Source organism: Propithecus coquereli, unplaced genomic scaffold, assembly GCF_000956105.1.
Source record: "Propithecus coquereli isolate 6110/MARCELLA unplaced genomic scaffold, Pcoq_1.0 Scaffold72, whole genome shotgun sequence".
NCBI classification, from domain to species: domain Eukaryota; kingdom Metazoa; phylum Chordata; class Mammalia; order Primates; family Indriidae; genus Propithecus; species Propithecus coquereli.
The window spans coordinates 4,154,430-4,173,799 of NW_012153285.1; the positions used below are offsets into that span (position 1 = coordinate 4,154,430).

The 19,370-nt window shown below is 33.8% G+C and overlaps 1 protein-coding gene across 1 annotated transcript in view; it reads left to right on the top strand.

The window, feature by feature from the left end:
- MON2 (MON2 homolog (S. cerevisiae)) overlaps positions 1-19,370 on the top strand; it is a 108,785-nt gene that overhangs the window by 80,058 nt on the left and 9,357 nt on the right. The window contains exons 27-34 of the mRNA XM_012661546.1: positions 339-482; positions 1,125-1,142; positions 1,430-1,558; positions 5,358-5,548; positions 11,626-11,686; positions 12,799-12,922; positions 15,959-16,166; positions 19,054-19,136. Of these exons, the coding sequence (XP_012517000.1) occupies positions 339-482; positions 1,125-1,142; positions 1,430-1,558; positions 5,358-5,548; positions 11,626-11,686; positions 12,799-12,922; positions 15,959-16,166; positions 19,054-19,136 (958 nt within the window). The remainder of the gene's footprint in view (positions 1-338; positions 483-1,124; positions 1,143-1,429; positions 1,559-5,357; positions 5,549-11,625; positions 11,687-12,798; positions 12,923-15,958; positions 16,167-19,053; positions 19,137-19,370) is intronic.

Sequence of the window (19,370 nt, forward strand, 5' to 3'; positions counted from 1 at the left end):
TTTTTTTTTTTAGTAGAGGTGAGGTCTCTCTCTTGCTCAGGCTGGTCTCAAACTCCTGAGCTCAAACGATCCGCCCGTCTCGGCCTCCCAGAGTGCTAGGATTACAGGCGTGAGCCACCACGCCCAGCCAAGAACTTTTTCTTTAGCTGATTAACACTTTTAGCCTGTACTTTATTTCATAATAGTTTAAAATAGTTGTCCTTCAGGGTTTATAAAAGATGATGCAATACTTATATATAATAGGACAGTCTTTAAGAGTCTTTGGTTAAGCAAATGCATATACAGTATTTAATGGAATTCACATTATCTGCTCTAATGTTCATATTTTGCTTTTACAGGCCATCTGTGTAGGACCAGAAAACATGCAAATAATGTATCCAGCTATATTTGACCAGTTACTGGCATTTGTAGAATTCTCCTGTAAACCTCCACAGTATGGACAGCTGGAAACAAAGCACATAGCAAATGCAAAATATAATCAGGTAATTTACTAAAAATTATGGTTACTCTGTAAGATTTCATGGCTTTTAAATACAGTAAGTTCCACTTAAAATGGACCTTGATTACCTCAGAAAAAGAAAATTTTCACTCACAGTCTTACATATGTTTGTTAGCAGTTTAAGCTGAACAGAAATATTATTTGGGAAACCATTTCTGTGTTCCTTTTATCCTTGTGTACGACTTTCCTCTTCCAACTGGTTCTTCAGAGAGTTTGGCCTTTTATGTTACTCTACAGTGTATCTTTCTTAAAAAATATAAGTTCCTTTGTACCTCTTTCTTGATTGCCCCAGCCCACTACAAAATGGCTTCTAAATCCCTAAATCTAATCTTATTTAAAATAGATACCGGCAAGGCAAGATGAAGCAATCTGTGTGTATTAAATTAGAAGTTGTCCACTACTGGTGTGAAATTTAGTTGGATTTTACATGAAAGATTTTTATAGCCATAGTTGGCAAATTTTAGCTTTGTTTTGGCTTAGGGGAAAAGTAAATTTCTGATGCATGCACGTGCTGATTTTGTTAAGTCAACATAAAATTATAATTTTATATCATCCAAAAAGTAGTTTTAATATGTATTAACTTTTCTCATTCTATTTGTCTTCCAACACAATGGAATCACAATAGATCCAACTATTTGCACCGGTGAGTTAAATTTCCTAAAATTGTCCTTACCTATTGGCAACAAATAAAATACATCTTTCCCAGTACTTGACAGAATGCTCTATGTGCTTTTTCCAATCATTTTAAGTTTTGCCTGGCTGAAAATTATTTTTTCATGAAATACGTACTCTTTGAAAACTTTGCATGTAATATAATTTGACCTAAAACCAAGGCCTGAACTTTAAGACAGAGACGCTTTCTCATTGAAAACAATATGATTCATTTACTCCCATTTATTTTTAACTCCATGTGAAAATATTAATTTCTAGGCGGAATGGGTAGCCTTGAACTATGTACCGTTTGCTGAAAGGTCTTTAGAAGTGGTTGTGGATTTGTACCAAAAAACAGCCTGTCACAAAGCAGTGGTGAATGAGAAAGTGCTCCAGAATATTATTAAGGTATCTTTTTTTATTATTTCTATACTTTCATTAGATAATGACAATATTATTGAAATTATTCTCTATGTTAATATATTATAATTATATTGGGACAAATAGAAAATATAATTTGTATTATTCATAGTGACTTTTCCCCTGATGAGCATTCAAGGAGAAATTCACAGTGCACCCCATCAATTTAACTGATAATGCGTATTGTCTTTTTAAGCCAATTCCTTAGTGTATGGAGAACCATTTTTTAAATTCATTTCTTTTGACTGTGTCCTGTTCCTCTAAGACTTATTTCTTGTTTTTCCCTCTATTTTGAAGGACAAAACACAAACCTTGCTCTTCCCCTAGCATATGTATGTACCTTCTATTTACTGAATAAACAGACAACTACAAACATCCTTCCCTCAAGGAAGAAGACCTTTCTCTGTTCCAAGACTCATCCTTCTCTCTGTGTTTATCCTTTCCTCTTTCTGTCTTTCTTTACTGGTGATTCTTTCATTTTCCTTTCAGCATCTTATACTTTATCCTACAAAATGATTAGGCATTTAATACTATAAGAACTTTCTCCTAACTCTGCTTCCTGTTCAAATTGCCATCCTCTTTCATCTTTCCTTTACTTCCGAATTCCTTTAAGCAGCTTAAGCAGCTTGTGGCCTTCACCTAGCCACTACTCACTCTTTGAGTGTTGGCCTGTGTCCATCCGCATTGCTCTGTAGAAATTGATTTCTCAAAGTTACAGAAGACCAAATCTTCAAATCCTGAGTCCTTTTCAAATTCTTTATCTCCCCTTTAACATGGTACTGCCCTTTTCTTCTTAAAGATCTTTCTTCCCTCAACTTTTGTGATACTTATTTCTACCCCTCACTACTTACCTCACCAAACTATCCCCTCTCTCTTCTTTTATTGAGCATATTTTTTAAGCATCTCTATTACCAGGTACTAACTAAATACTAGAGATTTTAAAATGAACAAGACAATTCTTACGTTTAATAACTCAATATAGGGAATAGAGAAAGACAAATAAATAATAAAATAATAATAATACAATATATTAAATGCTAGATGAAGACCACAGAGTGGAGGCAGCTTTGCATTCATATTGACCTGACTTAGAATAGTCCATTGCTGTTTACTTACTGCTCTATGATTTTGGACAAATGGAACTGTCTGGGTTTCTCATGTGTAAAAGAAGGGTAATACCAATACTACTTACATGTCTTAACTGTAATAAAGAGACTCCATTGAGATAACAGCATTTAATGATGCTGGCTTGCCAAGTAGTCAGTGCTGAATAAGAAGTTAGTGTGCCCCACAGACAAAGAAGTGACTAAACTGTCTAGGGGATTTTGGCAAGAATTAATAGAAGTGAAACTTGAAACAATAAGAGTTTGATAGGTAAAAAGGGAAAGGGAAGAAGCATTACAGGTAAATTAAGCAGTATAAAAGATCATAGTATATTTTCAAGAAATGTTGAGAAATTCAGTTTAGGGAGGTCACAAGACCTAGAATAAGTCTGAAAAGATAGCTGTAGGTCTTATAAACCATCATAATACCAGACTTTAACCATGAAAGTTTGAACACTAGGAGTGACATGAATCCGTTTGTATTTTTAAAGGAATTAAAAGAAGCTTTTTGTGTACTCCCACTTTGTTGATGCCACTTACCACATCATATTGTGGTTATTTAGACAAAGCTCTTCCCTTCCCAAAAATTGTGAGCCTGAACTGAATTTCCAAGTTCAACGTGCATTTACTGAGCAGTCCCTGCATTAGTCTCTTAAACGTTTTAAAAAATATATAACTTGATAGGTCAGCTGTGGTTAATGTTTCTTTGATTTCAGTAAAATATTAAAGGTAGTAGTAAACTATACTTTTCTTTTACCTTAACTTGAGTTATAAAATGTAAACTCAATATGGCCCATGCCTCATTTCATATTCTTTTGGTTGCAAATGACATACATTTAGGCACTGACTAGCTTTGACAATAAAGGGAATTTTTTGGTGTGCTTAATAGGAAAATTCAAAGATAGAGGGAAGGCTTTAGGATTGATTGATCCAGTGATTCAGCAGTATCATCAAAAACCAAATTTCTTTCTCTCTGTTCTGCTTTCTAAAAAGTGACTGTATCCTGTGTTTTTCTTCATTAGTTGTAGGCCACTAACAGGATTATGTGTCCAATAGGAGGTGTGTGCACGTGCACATGTGGGAACTTCCATCACATTATTCTTCTTAAGTTCCTAAAACTAATCTTAAGTGGACCAGCTTTGGTCCCATACCCACTCAAACCAGTGATTGTGGCCAGGGAAATGGAATGGATTTGACTGGCTTAATAAACTAATCGTCTCCTTACCCGAATTCCCAAACTAGAAGTGGGGACATTTTCTTCCAAAGCACATGGGTTGTGTGAAGGTGGAGGGAGGGAAAAGGGATAAATAGATTCTGGGTAGGCTAAATATCTGTTAGTGGAGGCCCATATCATGCTGATACTTAATGGTTCATATGTTCTCTATGTGAGTACTCAGTAATTCCTGTGCAGGATGATGACACTAGGTTTTGTATCCTTGAAATGTGACAATTACCTTTTTTACTCAGAGCAGAATTTTTACTCCAATGCAAATTGTCTGACAATATGCCGGAACTATTTACTGATGGTGCTCTGGGTTGTTCAATGGGGTATTTTGGTGAGTCTAGTGTTCTAGTTGCCAGATAGAGCTATGACCAGAGAAATCCATTCTGAACCACTAAATTTGTTCTTTTAATGAATAGAAGCCACTTGTCTCAAAAATTGATCCATTAAAAAGATGAGTCACTATACATCTGGTCACTATACATAACTTAGATACTCCACTTCTGTACCCTTAGTGGTCAAAGATAAAATAAATAATCTTCTTAAATTATCAAATTTACTGAAATACTTGGAAAAGGAAAATGTATATTGAAATATTAAGAATAGAATATAAAATTCAAAGAATTTTAGAGATAAAACTTAAGACTTGAAAGTGACACTTTGGTTGTACTTATCTTTCCCTAACCATTAGTGGAAAAATAGTCATATATCACTTAATGACAAGGATACATTCTGAGAAATGTGTTGTTAGGCAATTCTGTCATTGTGTGAACATCATAGAGTATATTTGCACAAAGCTAGATGGTATAGCCTACTGCCACACCTAGGCTATATGGTATAACCTATTGCTCCTAGGCTACGAACCTCTACACAGCACGTTACTGTACTGAACATTGTAGGCAATTGTAACACAATGGTAAGTATTTGTGTATCTAAACATAAAAGAGGTACAATATGTTTTACTATATTATTATCTTATGGGACCACAGTTGTATATGTGATCTATCATTGACTGAAACGTAATTATGTAGTACATGCCTGTGTAAGCAGTATTGACTTCTTTTGGATGGGAGATCCATCTCAGCCAAATTATTTTTTGTTAGGAGAGCTATGGCAGAATTTTCTAATTCCACAACATCAGGTCGAGAAAAGCTGAAGCATTGTCAGTTTCCTACTCTTACACTTAACTTTTCAGATATATCCCTATTTTTTATGCTGAAAAACTAAGGTTCAAAAAAGTTGCTTCTTATTCAGGGTCATTATTTATAAGACGGAGACAGAATTTAAAAGTATATCTTTCTAGGAGTAGGATTTGAGGGGACCATGTCTAAGAATTGGTGTTTCTAGAAAATAATATCCTTTTTTAAGTATAAAAATACCTATGCTATTTTTCTCTGCTTTAGTTTTTTTTATGTTGCGTATGTTTTAATTAATACTTACCTTAAACTGTCTTTGTTTTCAGACTCTTAGGGTTCCTCTCAGTTTGAAGTATTCCTGCCCTTCTGAAAGCACATGGAAACTAGCAGTATCTTCTCTCCTCAAAGTTCTTTCTATTGGGTTGCCTGTTGCCCGGCAGCATGCTTCTTCTGGAAAATTTGACAGTATGTGGCCAGAACTAGCCAATACTTTTGAAGACTTTCTCTTTACTAAAAGGTCAGCTTATCCATTTTTTAAATTAAGACAGTCTTTGAAGCAGTGGCACATTATATCTACAATTTCTCTAAAAACAGTTTTTATTCATTTAGAAAGTAATTGATTAAAGTTGATAGGTTATATACAAAACACAACTGGATTAGGCATTTATCCAGTGGGTACATTATCTGTAAACACTGGAGATTTTTGCTTTTTGCAATATTTTTGGTTGTAAGACAGGAATCTTATATATAAGACCACATGAATGCATCATAAAGATTTTAACTTAATGAAACTAAGAAGATCCTTTTTTTTTTTTTAAGACAGAGTCTTGCTTTGTCACCAGGGCTAGAGTGCAGTGGGTCACCACTCCCCCACGCCAGGCTAGAGTGCAGTGCATCATAGCTCACTACAACCTCAAACTCCTGGGCTCAAGCGATTCTCCTGCCTCAGCCTCCTGAGTAGCTTGGACTATAGACATGCACCACCACACCCAGCTAATTTTTCTTTTTTTTATAGAGACAGGATCTTGCTCTTGTTCAGGCTGTCTCAAACTCCTGGCCTCAAGCAATCCTTCCACTTCAGCCTCCCAGAGTGGTACGATTACAGTGAGCTACCTCGCCCAGCCAGAAGATCCATTTTTTAATCTCATGCCCATTTGGCATTAAAATAGGCAAACAATTTTAGAAAATCAGTGTATATCAAGAATAAATAGGATCAGTGGCAGTGTAATAATCAGCTATTTAAGATGTTTAAGTCTGTCGAAGAAGAATGGAATTTTCATTGTATGGTATCCAATTGAAAGCCTATGTTAAGGATGCAATTTTGACTCCTCCTCCTCTTTGCTGAACTAGAATAGGATGACTGGAATACAGAGTAAATTTTTTGAATGAGGAGTTTGCTGAGGTCCATCTAGAGCTGTGTTGTCTGATACAATAGTTATAAATGACTATTAAAAATCAAACTTTAAATAAAATTAAAATTCCTTTGTCTCACTAGGCACATATTAAGTACTCATTGCCAGGTGTGACTAGTGACTGCCACATTGGACAGGGCAGGTTATTGGACATTTCCATCAGCACAAAAAGTTTTGTTGGGTAATGCTGATCTAAAGTGTGTCCTTTTACTAAAGATGGACTTACCTGTAAGAGCTGTGATAGCCAGGCAGTCTTCAGTCCTTCTAGCACAAGTAATTATCCTTTGTGCTACAGTAGTGAAATTCCAACAAAGATTTTAAAATTTTTTTTATTCAAGAATCATTTGTTTAGGAGGCCAGGCGTGGTGGCTCACGCCTGTAATCCTAGCACTCTGGTAGGCCGAGGCGGGCGGACTGTTTGAGCTCAGGAGTTCGAAACCAGCCTGAGCAAGAGCAAAACCCCATCTCTACTAAAAATAGAAAGAAATTAATCGGACAACTAAAAATATATAGAAAAAAATTAGCCAGGCATGGTGGCGCATGCCTGTAGTCCCAGCTGCTTGGGAGGCTGAGGCAGAAGGATTGCTTGAGCCCAGGAGTTTGAGGTTGCTGTGAGCTAGGGTGATGCCACGGCACTCACTCTAGCCTGGGCAAAAGAGTGAGACTCTGTCTCAAAGAAAAAAAAAAAAAAGAATCATTTGTTTAAAACTGTATAGTTACAAACGTACCAGGTACTGCTATATAACCATTTCAGATTATTAGTTTGAAACCACTTAAATTATCAATTTGATACACTTGTAGGAAAAAAAAATTACATTGGCACATTGATAATGATCAGATGAGTCTACAACAAAATGATCTAACTGAGGAGATTCTCTTTATCATTCTAATATGGTTTAGTTGTTCAGTAAAGAAAATTTGTAGTATACAGAAAGATTAACTTGCATTTTTCTCTGTAAAAGCTTATCTGATATTTCAGAATTGGAAATACTAACAGGTGATCCTAATTTGTTTCTGCAAATGGTCAGACTTCTTTTTGCTTTCTTATATACTTCTCAGTTTTAGAAATTTTCTTCATACCAATGCAAGCATACTCTTTGTATTTGAAGGAAAAATTATAGGTACTCACAAACCATATTCAAACAAGATTTGCCTTCATCTTTAAAGTAACCCTGAAAATTTTAGTTCCTGTGTGGACTTCAGAGTTCAAATCACTGTTAATTTATATCAAGTATTAAGAAATTTAAACTATTCCTCTTCTTTCCTAATTATCTGTCTGTATATGCATGATGCCCCTATTAAATTGAATAAGCTTTTGAAGATCAGTTTGTTTTTTTGCAGTGAGTGAAACTTCTTTAAGAATTTCTTTTGCTGTGCCTGAGCCTTTGTACCATCTTTCTTATTCTCTAGTTTCTTATTGAACATTCATCATTTCCCAAACTTTGTCCTTATTTTATTAAATTCAGATTTCTGACATGCTTTTTTATGCAGGAAAGTAGATACTGGAACCAAAGGCCAAATAATAGTATTTTACATTGTATATAATTTTCTATTACTGCAGGTGTAGTATAATTTCATTGAAAATTTCTTGCCTGTTTCAAAGGCTTGAATATGTTGGGTGTGTTGAAAAATATATTGCTTAAGAAGCAGCTAATGTAGTGGATAAGAGCACTGACTCAGGAACCAGACTACCTATATTCCAATCCCAACTGTACTGCTCTGTAACTGTGGTATTTTAGACAAATTATTTAACCTTTCAGTGACTCATGTCTTCATCTGTTAAATAATAGTAATAATGTTCCCCAACTCATAGGGTTATTGTGAGGATTAAATCACTTAAAATAAGTGAATGCTTAGAATAGTGCCTGGCATGTAGGTACTTTAAAAATACTTGCTAACACTATTACTCTTTCTTTCCCTTAAGAAAAAGTCAAACCAGCTATATTTTAAACCAAAATTCTAAATAACTGGGACAAGGAAATTTACCTCTAAATTTGGAGTTATTTTTAATGACTAAAAAATAATAAAAGTTCTAAATTCTGCTGTCAAGTAACGCAGTATCAGTGTTCTAAGTTGTGGTTATTCTAGTTACAGATTTAAGCTTTCTACTACATGGAGTAGTAGAAACATACCCTAGGTTAAGAGTCAGGAAAAAGAAAAAAAAGAAAGCCTTTGGACATTATTGAGGGCTATCATAAGTCAATAGTTTGAGATAAGAGAAAAACACAAAGTTGAAAAACATAAGGACTATAATCTAGTATACAGACATTTGAGATCTATTAGAAATCCACTCAGCCAACTTTTGAATTCTAAAATATGGTAGTTGTCTTCTAGGTCTAGGAGACACATTGGACTAGTGGGAAGTCATAAACCTAAGGGTCTGTGGACCTTACATTAAAAGTCACTAAGTACTACCTCAAAGAATTGAAAGCACATGTTCACACAAAAACTTGTATACTAATTTTCGTTGCAGCATTATTCATAATCGCCAAAAAGTGAAAATAACCCAAATGTCTATTGGCTGATGAATAGATAAGATAAATTTGCTGTATCTGCACAATGGAATATTATTCAGTCATAAAAAAGAATGCCGTGCTGATGCATGCTCTGACATGGATGAACATTCAAAACATTATGCAAAGTGAAAGAAACCAGACACAAAAGGGCATGTATTGTAATAATCTCATTTATGGGATATATCCAGAATAGACAAATCCATAGAGACAGAAAGTAGATGTATAGTTCCCAGGGGTGAGGGAAGGGGGAAAATGGGGAGGGACTGCTAATGGATACATAGTTTCTTTTAGAGGTGATGAAAATATTCTGGAATTAGAAATGGTGATGGTCATACAACTTTATGAATATTCTAAAGTACACTAAATTGTATACTTTAAAAATGTGAATTTTATAGTATGAATTATATCACAATAAAAACATTTGTAATAAACCACACAGAGAGAAATGACAAAAAATACTAATAACACTGTGTCAATTTGAAGGCTCTTTTTAATTTTTTTGAATAAAAATTCATGAAAATAATTTTTTAAAAGTTACTTTTACACTTTTCAAACTTAGAGAATTTAAGGATCTTATGTGACCCATTTGTACCTATTGACCATCTCCCCTTATAATGTATAGGTAAATTCTGTTAATGATCACCATTTTCTAAAGCTCAACCAATATTTTTTGATATGTTCCAGTAAAGATACTAATTATAAATTAAAATAAATAGGGCAGGTGCAGTGATTTATGCCTGTAATGCCAGCGCTGTGGGAGGATTGCTTGAGCCCACGAGTTTAAGACCAGCCTGGGCAACATAGATCCCATCTCTACAGTCAGTTAATCAATCAATCAATCAAATTAACCAGGTCTGGTGCACCTGCAGTCCCAGCTACTGAGCAGGCTGAAGCAAGAAGATTGCTTAAGCCCAGGAGTTTGAGGCTGCAGTGAGCTATGATCATGCCACTGCACTCAAGCCTAGCCAACAAGAGTGAGACCTGTCAATAAAATAATAAAAATATAAAACATAAAATATAAAGTAAAATACCATTAGTTTTGGTTCTGGGATCAGGATACTCAGCCTGTACACAATCAAATAATTTGCTGATTTTGTGGATCATTGGCATTGAGAGGAGTGACCTTTCAGTTTTTAGTTTTGTGTGTTATTCTCTTCCCTCATTATAAGACAGTAACAATCCAGTTCAGTGTTTCTGATACATGATACAAATAATATTAGTGTATGTTCTTACTAAGATTTTCATTTGTTTCTTTTTTATCGATAATCAACCCATCCTTAGTTAGCTCCACCATCGTCACAAATCTTTTAGTATCACTAAACACTTACATTCCTTGGTTGTAAATTAAAATTAAATACAACTTTTATCTATAGAGATGCAGATATATCTGTGAAGCTGTTTTGATGGTAGTGGTTGTGAAATTCCTACCATTGGTTCAGGTTTGGGTACATGTCTTTAAATTTTTTCCTCTAATTCCTATTACCAGATTATAAAGTTAGTCTAGGACTTGGACACCAGAATGTAAGTTCTGTAAAACATGGACTGAGTCCATCTTGTTTACAGCTGGATCTTGAACACCGAGAATATAGTACCTGCTGCAAAGTAGTTGGTACTCAGGAGATATTTGTTGAATGAAAAATGTCTAAAGCAAACTGGGGCCTGGTGCCCATATAGTCCTAGATACAAAATTGTGTATTATAACTCTAAACCTAAATGTGCTAATATTATTTTTATATCTGCAACATAAAAGAGAATGATGTAGGCTCAAATATCAGATGAATCTGGGTTCAAATTGTAGCCTAGTCATGTACTTGCTGTGTGTTCTTGGGCATATTAGCCATTCTACACTTCAATTTCCTCTTCTGTCGACTACATGATAATTACTACATGGGGTTACTGTGGAAACATATGAGATTAATACAAATAAAGCTCTTACTACAGTGGTTGGCTCTCTAATTTTAGCTGTCATTATTATAGAAATTATTATCATCCTATTCTGAGCTATTTTAAAATAGTTAATATTTTACTGTTTTATAAGTTAATGATTATTTTACTCTTCATTCTTGTTATGAGCCACAGAGTATGGAATCCACCTTGGTTCTCTCAGTACTATTGATTTCCTTGGTTCTTACTGAGACAATTTTTGCTTTAGAAAATCTCAATCAGTCCTCTTCTTTGCAGATGTCCTCTATCTTTATTGTAAAGATCTTAAACACATTATATTTATTAAAAATTAATGATTAATGGGCGGGCCCTCTCCGAGTGAATAATTCAGCAGCTTGACTAAGGCTCTCTTAAATCACTGCCAACATAAATGAATTCAGGTATCATCACAATGATAATTTTTACCACAGCCACATGATATAATATCTTTACCTTTCCTTGATTTTTTATTCACAGTACTGTAAGAAGTTTAGTTCTTAGATTTTATTCAGTTCAGGATTACATCAAGTTTTTTTGTAATTGGAGTATCATGTTTGCAATTAGCTTAGTCATTTAAACTAATGACTTTAATTGAAAATATTATCCTTTTAAATAAACAATAATATCCCAACCTGGGTAAGAAAATAAAATTTTTTATCATTTGAATATTGTTTATTTTTTGTTTGTATTTTCAGGGAATATTTCCCCTTAAAAAACCAAATGTTTTCTTTATTGTTTTTTAGCATACCTCCAGATAATCTCTCTATTCAAGAGTTTCAAAGAAATGAAAGTATTGATGTTGAGGTGAGGAAGCTATTTAAAACATTTTCTTGTGATCATTTTGAAAACCAAATAGTAGAAATGTTTATAAAATAGCTAAAAGAATAAATTAGTAGGTTAAGATTGAACTGAAAGCATTAAAACTTTTATAGGTTAAAGGTTGATTTTTAAAGTACTGACATTTTAAAAATGACTTCCTTAGATTTGTTATAGTCTTGTACTGTGTGCATATTGTCTAGATACTTCATTGTGTCCATTTAATAAGTTTAAAAAGCAGTGAAATAAATCCACTCAGGGAGCATGTATTTGAGAGTTTACTCTGCAGTTTGGCAAACCAGGTGTTTGTGGTTCAAACTAATTAGTAAGTTGCTTGGAATTTTCCATTTTAACCAGCTGTACGTAAAACCTGTGAAATTCTTAAACAATATTTTTTAAAGAGTATATTTTGAGGGTTATAAATGGAATTTAAAGAAAGAAATTTTTTGGTTATGGATGGTGGTGGTGGTGGTGGAGTTTCGGTTTTTTTAAGTGTGATAGGGGAACTTTTAAGTAAATCCAATCAAATAAATTAAAGTATACATTTAAAAAGCATAGGCATTGTCATATAGATACTTTGTTGCCATTACTGTATTAAAACTCTTGTCAAATTTTCTTTTTCTTTGGAGGGCAAAATAACACACTGTATGTTAGAAATAAGCTATTTGACAAAAACGAATATATTAATAACTTTAATTTCTCTTATATCTTATAGTTTCTGGTATAAAAAAGTTATTTAAGTCTTATTCTTAATCCCACATCGTATGTTTTATTCTAACGTGGGTAAATTTCATGTGCTGTTTTTCCCTAGAGGACTATATGCAGTTATGATGAAGATCAACATTTGTCAAAGTGATTGCAGAGTAAACAGTTATAGTATTGACTGTTTTCTAATGAAGTTACGAAGACAGATGAGGGAAGCAGACTAGTAGTCATCCTGTATATTAACGTTAAAATATTTGTGTACTTCTTTCAAGGAGAATTCTTTAACTGATTTTCTCTTAAAATCAAATTTTAATTTTACTCTAGAAATTATGATTTGAGTCAGTCAGTATCTTTCAAGAAAAAAAAAGCATCTGAATTTGCCCCTTTTGTTTTAGGTAGTTCAGCTTATCAGCACTGAGATACTACCTTATGCCAATTTTATTCCTAAGGAATTTGTTGGTCAGATAATGACTATGCTTAACAAGGGCTCAATACATTCTCAGTCGTCTTCATTTACAGGTATGTTATTTTAATGAGTTTTTAAAAATTATTAGAAAGTATTGAAGTACTTTTAGAGAAATTGACAGTAAAAGTATTTAATCCTATGATTACAATAGGTGTAAAACTGGAGAATGGTAAGGAAATTTTTAGGAATGTAATATAGAACATTAAGCTTTATGAGGGGAAAAAGTGAATATTCTGTGGATATAGGCACTCATATTCATAAACCATGATTAATTGAATAGAAAAGTACTTTATGGAATCCATGAAGTCATTGCAGGTTGACACAAGTTACCAGTTTTTGAAGTCATTTTTGGAAGGCAACATAATATAGAAAACAGTGAATGTATATTCTGCCACTTAATAGTTGGTTAGCTTCTGTGAATCTCAGTTTTGTAATCTTTAAAATGTAAATATTAATTAATACCAACCTCTCAGGACTATAAATTGCAGAGTTAGTCTATTAAAAAAAATAAGGTGCCTTAACATTTGTTAAGGGAATTAACATTTAGTGAATGACAACTATGTACAAGATATGCTAGAATGTTATCTCATTCCTCACATTTCTATGAGGATAGGTACCGCCATATTATAGAAAGAGAAATGGGTTTAGAAAGGTTGAAAAATTCCTCACAATCTTCAGACTGGAGGCCAAATTCATACTTCAAAAGAACTGCATGCTTCTTTTTATTATATCATGCTGCCTTAATTGGGAACTGATATATAAGTTGCTTTTTGCTGTTAGTTTTCTTTTCTAAACCTGAGCTCAAGTCTTAAATGAAATTGTGGCATCATAATATGATTTTTTTCTGTGAGATGATTAAAAATTATAAATTCGTGTCATGCATATCCTTAATCCTCAGGATTTACTGGAGCTTTGACTAGCTTTTACTACTTTGTGCTGAGCAATTTAAAGAGCATTTATGTACACAGTTTGACCACTAGATGTCTCTCATACTTACTTCATAAACTAGTTCTTCTAGCCCATTTTTAAAAACTGGCCTGGTAAAGTGCAGGTTTAACAAACATGAGAACCTCAGAGAAAAAATGTTAAAGCCCACTTATCTTAATGTAGTCAACTTTTTAATAAGGGTATAAAAATTTCTAGATAATTTTTATAAAATACACATTAAGAATAATATTCAAAATTAAATATGAATATCCTGAGCTGAATAAGGGCTATTGAGTTACCAGTTATACTTTTCTGGTAGTTTTCCGATAATATCTCTTGCTATTTATAGTATTAAATGTACCAGGACAAGAAAGGTGCATGGACATTCTTCCAGTGACTTTGCCATATAGGTCACAAATGTCTTCTCAGCATTAACTAGTTTTCTTTAAATGTATACATACAAAGTCATGCCTTGCTAAACAAGGCTGTAAACACAGAGGTCCCAGTGATCACTGGTTCTCCACTCTTAAGTATGACCTGACAGCCAAAGCTCACAGACATTTTAGGAAATCCTCCAACACAAAAGAAAAAGTCTAAAAAATAAAATAAATAAAGAGAGTAAAAGAAACTGGGAAAAAACAGATAAAATGCAGAGCCATAGAAAACATAACACCACAATTATAATTAGGATGGTCAAAAATCTAAAAGATTTCACACCCATGAAACAAAAAATGCTATAAAAATAGAACAATAAGAACAAGAAAGAACTCATAGAAAATTAAAAATGTGATGGCTGAAATAACAATTTTAATGAAGGGTTAGAAGAAACATTAAGGAAACAATTTGGAAAGTAGAGCAAAAACAAAAATGTGGACAATATGAGAAGAGAAATAAAATGAATCCAGGGAGTCTAACATTTGACAGAAGCCTTCCAGAAAGAACGAAGAAGATTGAGAGAAAATTATCAAAGCAATAAACTAAAGAACTTAAGAAATAAAACTCCAAATTAAAAATGTTCACTCAGTACCGAAAGCAGTGAAAGAAAAAAGACCCACATATCATCATGAAATATCAGAACACCTGGGATAATGAGACGATCCTAAAAGATTTCAGAAAGAAAAAAATATTCAACATGAATTCAACAAGAACTGTATCAAAATGACATTGGAATTCTCAATAGCAGTATTGGATGCTAAAAGACACTGAAGCAGTAGTTTCAGAGTTATAAATGGCAAGGATTTTTAACATGGAGCTTCGTACCCAGGCACACTATTGGCTGAGTATGAGTGTAGAACAGTAATTCTCAAGTTTCAGCATGCATCATAATCAACTAGAGAACAAGTGATTGCTGAGCTGTACCCCCAGAGTTTCTAATTCAATAAGACTAGGATGGGGCATGAGAATTCACATTTCTAACAAGTTCTCTGGTGGTGGTGATGCTGCTGGGAACCACACGTTTGAGTACCAGAGTAAAATAAGGACATTTTCAGAAGTAAAAGTTCTCAGAAATTTTACTTCCCATTTGTTCCCTCTTAGGAAGCTATTAATACTTCAGAATATGCTTCATGAAAACAAAGGAATTAACCAAGAAAAGAGAAGGCATGAGATCTAGGAAGTAGGATCTAACACAAGAGAAAATGGAAACAATTCCCAGGGTAATGGTAAAGACTGGTTCCAGGATACAGCCGAACAGAGAGCAACTAGTCTAGACTGGAGCAGAGGTCATGTTCCAGGAAAGAAGTTAATAGGAAAGGGAAAAAAGAGAGTGAGAGAGATTATTGTAAGTTTGACCATGTGGAAAACCATTGTGGAGTATATTTTACAGTGCTGTTGATGGGAAAGACCAAGACAAGAAAAATGTTGAAGTGATGAGGGTAGACAGTCTTGCCTTGTTTTTGATTTTGTGAGGAGGAAAAATTGTTTCTCTCTCTCTCTCTCTCTCTCTCTCTCCTTATATATATACATATATATATACACACACATATACACACACATGTATATATATAATTTCACTGTATATATGCTACTAGTTATAGGTTATTCATTGATACCTTTCATTAGATTGAGGAATTTCCTTCTGTTCTTAGTTTGCTACAAAGAGTTATCATTTAAGCCGCATTGATTTAACTTTTATTAACCATCAAAAATTGTTAATTTTACAGAAGCAGAGATTGATATTCGTTTGAGAGAGGAGTTTTCTAAAATGTGTTTTGAAACATTGCTTCAGTTTTCCTTCAGTAATAAAGTCACAACACCTCAAGAAGGCTACATCTCACGAATGGCACTCTCAGTGCTTTTAAAGAGGTCCCAAGATGTACTACACCGCTATATTGAAGATGAAAGATTAAGTGGTAAATGCCCTCTTCCAAGGTATACATTTTATTTTATTAAAGAAGGAAATGCACTGATATCATAATTATTAATAACAAGGAAAGCTCTGAAAAGCAAGTGTTTTCATAAGTGATCTGAACTAACCTGAGTTTGTTTATAGTTTTATTTATCCCATACATTATAAATATTCATAGGTTTTGCTGCAGATATATTAATGTGTTTATTTGGGGTGCTTTTTCAGACCCCTCATGGAGGTTAAGTAATAACCTCTTTCAAATGAACAGATACACCAAATTAACTTTCTGAATCTGAAAAAATAATTGAATTCCAAAATATGTTTTCTCCCAAAGATTTTGGGATAAGGACTTGTGGATCTGTATGAGCACATGATGTTATTTCTCTAGAATGAACATCATAGATAAACCATATTCTAGGAACATCTTTGTTTTATAGTCATTTCTAGGTTTCTCTCTACATTGGCTAGCCATATCTTAGGTCTTCTTTTCATGTAATCAGCTTAATTAAGCCCTTGGACCAAAACCAGTCTCTTTCCTACCTATCCAAGCTGTGTCAGTGGAAGAAGCTCTAGGCCTTTTTGGTAAGCCAAGACTAATCACAGTTGGAGTATAAACCAGAATCCATCAAAAGATGCAGTCATAGGCTGGGCGCGGTGGCTCACGCCTGTAATCCTAGCTCTCTGGGAGGCCGAGGTGGGCGGATTGTTTGAGCTCTGAGAGTTCGAGACCAGCCTGAGCAAGAGCGAGACCCCACCTCTACTAAAATTAGAAAGAAATTAATCGGCCAACTAAAAATATATAGAAAAAATTAGCTGGGCATGGTGGCGCATGCCTGTAGTCCCAGCTACTCGGGAGGCTGAGGCAGTAGGATTGCTTGAGCCCAGGAGTTTGAGGTTGCTGTGAGCTAGGCTGACGCCACGGCACTCACTCTAGCCCGGGCAAAAAGAGTGAGACTCTGTCTCAAAAAAAAAAGAAAAAAAAAAAAAAAAAAAGATGCAGTCATAAACTAGGATTAGGTTGCAATTCTTTTTTTAATGTTAGAGTTTAAGGCAAAGCAAACGAAGCAGACAGAAAATAACATGAGAAGACAAAGTTATCAAAGTCAGGAAACAGGAAAATCATTTTGGTTCCCATCTCATAAGGTAGTATTGGAGAGGCAAATTACTTGCCTTAAGTATTTGTGCACATTCTTATTTACTTATAATAAATTTCTGGAGTTGGTATTGACCTGTCAGAACATACAGACATTTTAAAGCTTTTGATATATGTTACCAAATTGCCTACCAGAGATTTCTACCTATTTACATTCTCCCAGGAGTGTATGAATGCCCCTTTCCTCAATTTTTAGCATTTTTAAATTATTTGCCAGTTTATCATTTATTTTATCTTTTTCTAATTTGATGAATGAAAAATAGTCACATAGTAGTTTGCTTTTATTTTTTTAATAATCAATGCTTGTTAGCCATTTGTATTTCATCTTTTAGGATCCAGTGTATTCTGAATTTCTAGAACAAAAATTATAATTCCTCATGTTCAAATCTATATACAAAAACATTCCAAAGACAGGTATTAGTAATTTGGTTATGGGCATGATTGAAAATTAATTAATCAAAATTGATTTCTGAAGTATACTTGGAAATGCAGTAATAAAATTGCTTTGAATGGAATATTATTTATTAAATTATTTATTATAACATTGACTTCAGAAAGCAACTTTCTCTTTTTTTATGTTTTAAGTATTTTCTTTTTAACTGCTGCCTTTAAATTGAGCCCTATTGTCCTCTGAAGTTATATTGCATCATTCTGTTTGTTGCAATCTTATTCAATTCTTTTCAAAAAAGCTATGTTGTGGCATAATAAAATACTTTTATGCTTACAAATGGAAGGCTTGAAATAGAACCCTATCAATAGCATTAGAAAAGTTCTGTCTGTAGAACTCTCTGGTGTAATACAGATTCATACCAGGAATAGGGTGGGGTGAGAGAGGACTGGAGAGCAGGAGAGTTTTAGTTCTGTCAGGAAAAGGAAGGGAATCAAGCTACTCTTACTGATCCTTTATTCCAAGTTCATTCTTCATTGCTGACATCTCCAAATAGTGTCACCTTAGGACTGGTTTTGAGCATGTTTCTTGTTTGTAGTATTAGAAAGTTAAATAAGTACCATTGTAATTTTGAATATACTTTTAACAGCATGGTTTTTTTTTGTTTTTTTTTTTTTTTGAGACAGAGTCTCACTCTGTTGCCCTGGCTAGAGTGAGTGCCGTGGCTTCAGCCTAGCTCACAGCAACCTCAACAAACTCCTGGGCTCAGGCGATCCTCCTGCCTCAGCCTCCCGAGTAGCTGGGACTACAGGCATGTGCCACCGTGCCCGGCTAATTTTTTCCATATATATATATTTTTAGTTGTCCAGATCATTTCTTTCTATTTTCAGTAGAGACAGGGTCTCGCTCTTGGTCAGGCTTGAACAGCATGGTTTTTTAAAATATGTGACAGGTGGTATTAGTAATCTTTGTTTCCATTCAAGCTTTGGAAAATCTCTTTTAGTATAATTAGTGGGGAAAAAAACACTTTTGTATGGAAATTTTAAAAGTATATATTATAAAATATTTTAATTTTAAGTAGTTAATGTGAAATATCTTCCAAATAAATTTGTATGAGTAGATCGCCTCCCTCCTTTTTAATTGATAATTTATGGTAAGAACAACTAAAAATCTGATTTGTACATTGAAATACATATTAGTAAAAGGATTTCTACTTTTATAAGAATTTAAAGCTAACATTAACTTTGTATTGTATTGTGTTCAGTATTTTTCCAAAGTACACCTATTTGTACTAACCTAGTTTAGAAAAAACACACACATGGAATATTTAAAAATCTTAATGGAAAGAATTTCCCATCTCTTTTTTTAGGCAACAAGTAACAGAAATCATATTTGTTTTAAAAGCAGTCAGTACTCTGATTGATTCACTTAAGAAAACTCAGCCTGAGAATGGTAAGTGCTTAGAAACTCATTTATTCTAAACTTACAATGTTTATGTTCTATTTGTGATGGATGTTTATATTACTATTAAATGAACTTAATTTTAGAATCATAGCAGCCAGCACTTTCTTTTCTCCAGTTCTCGTGACAGCAAAACATGAAGTCCATTAAAATGTCAATTAAGTAAAATTAATTTATAATGTCTTAATTAGGCCGAGGTGGGCGGATTGTTTGAGCTCTGAGAGT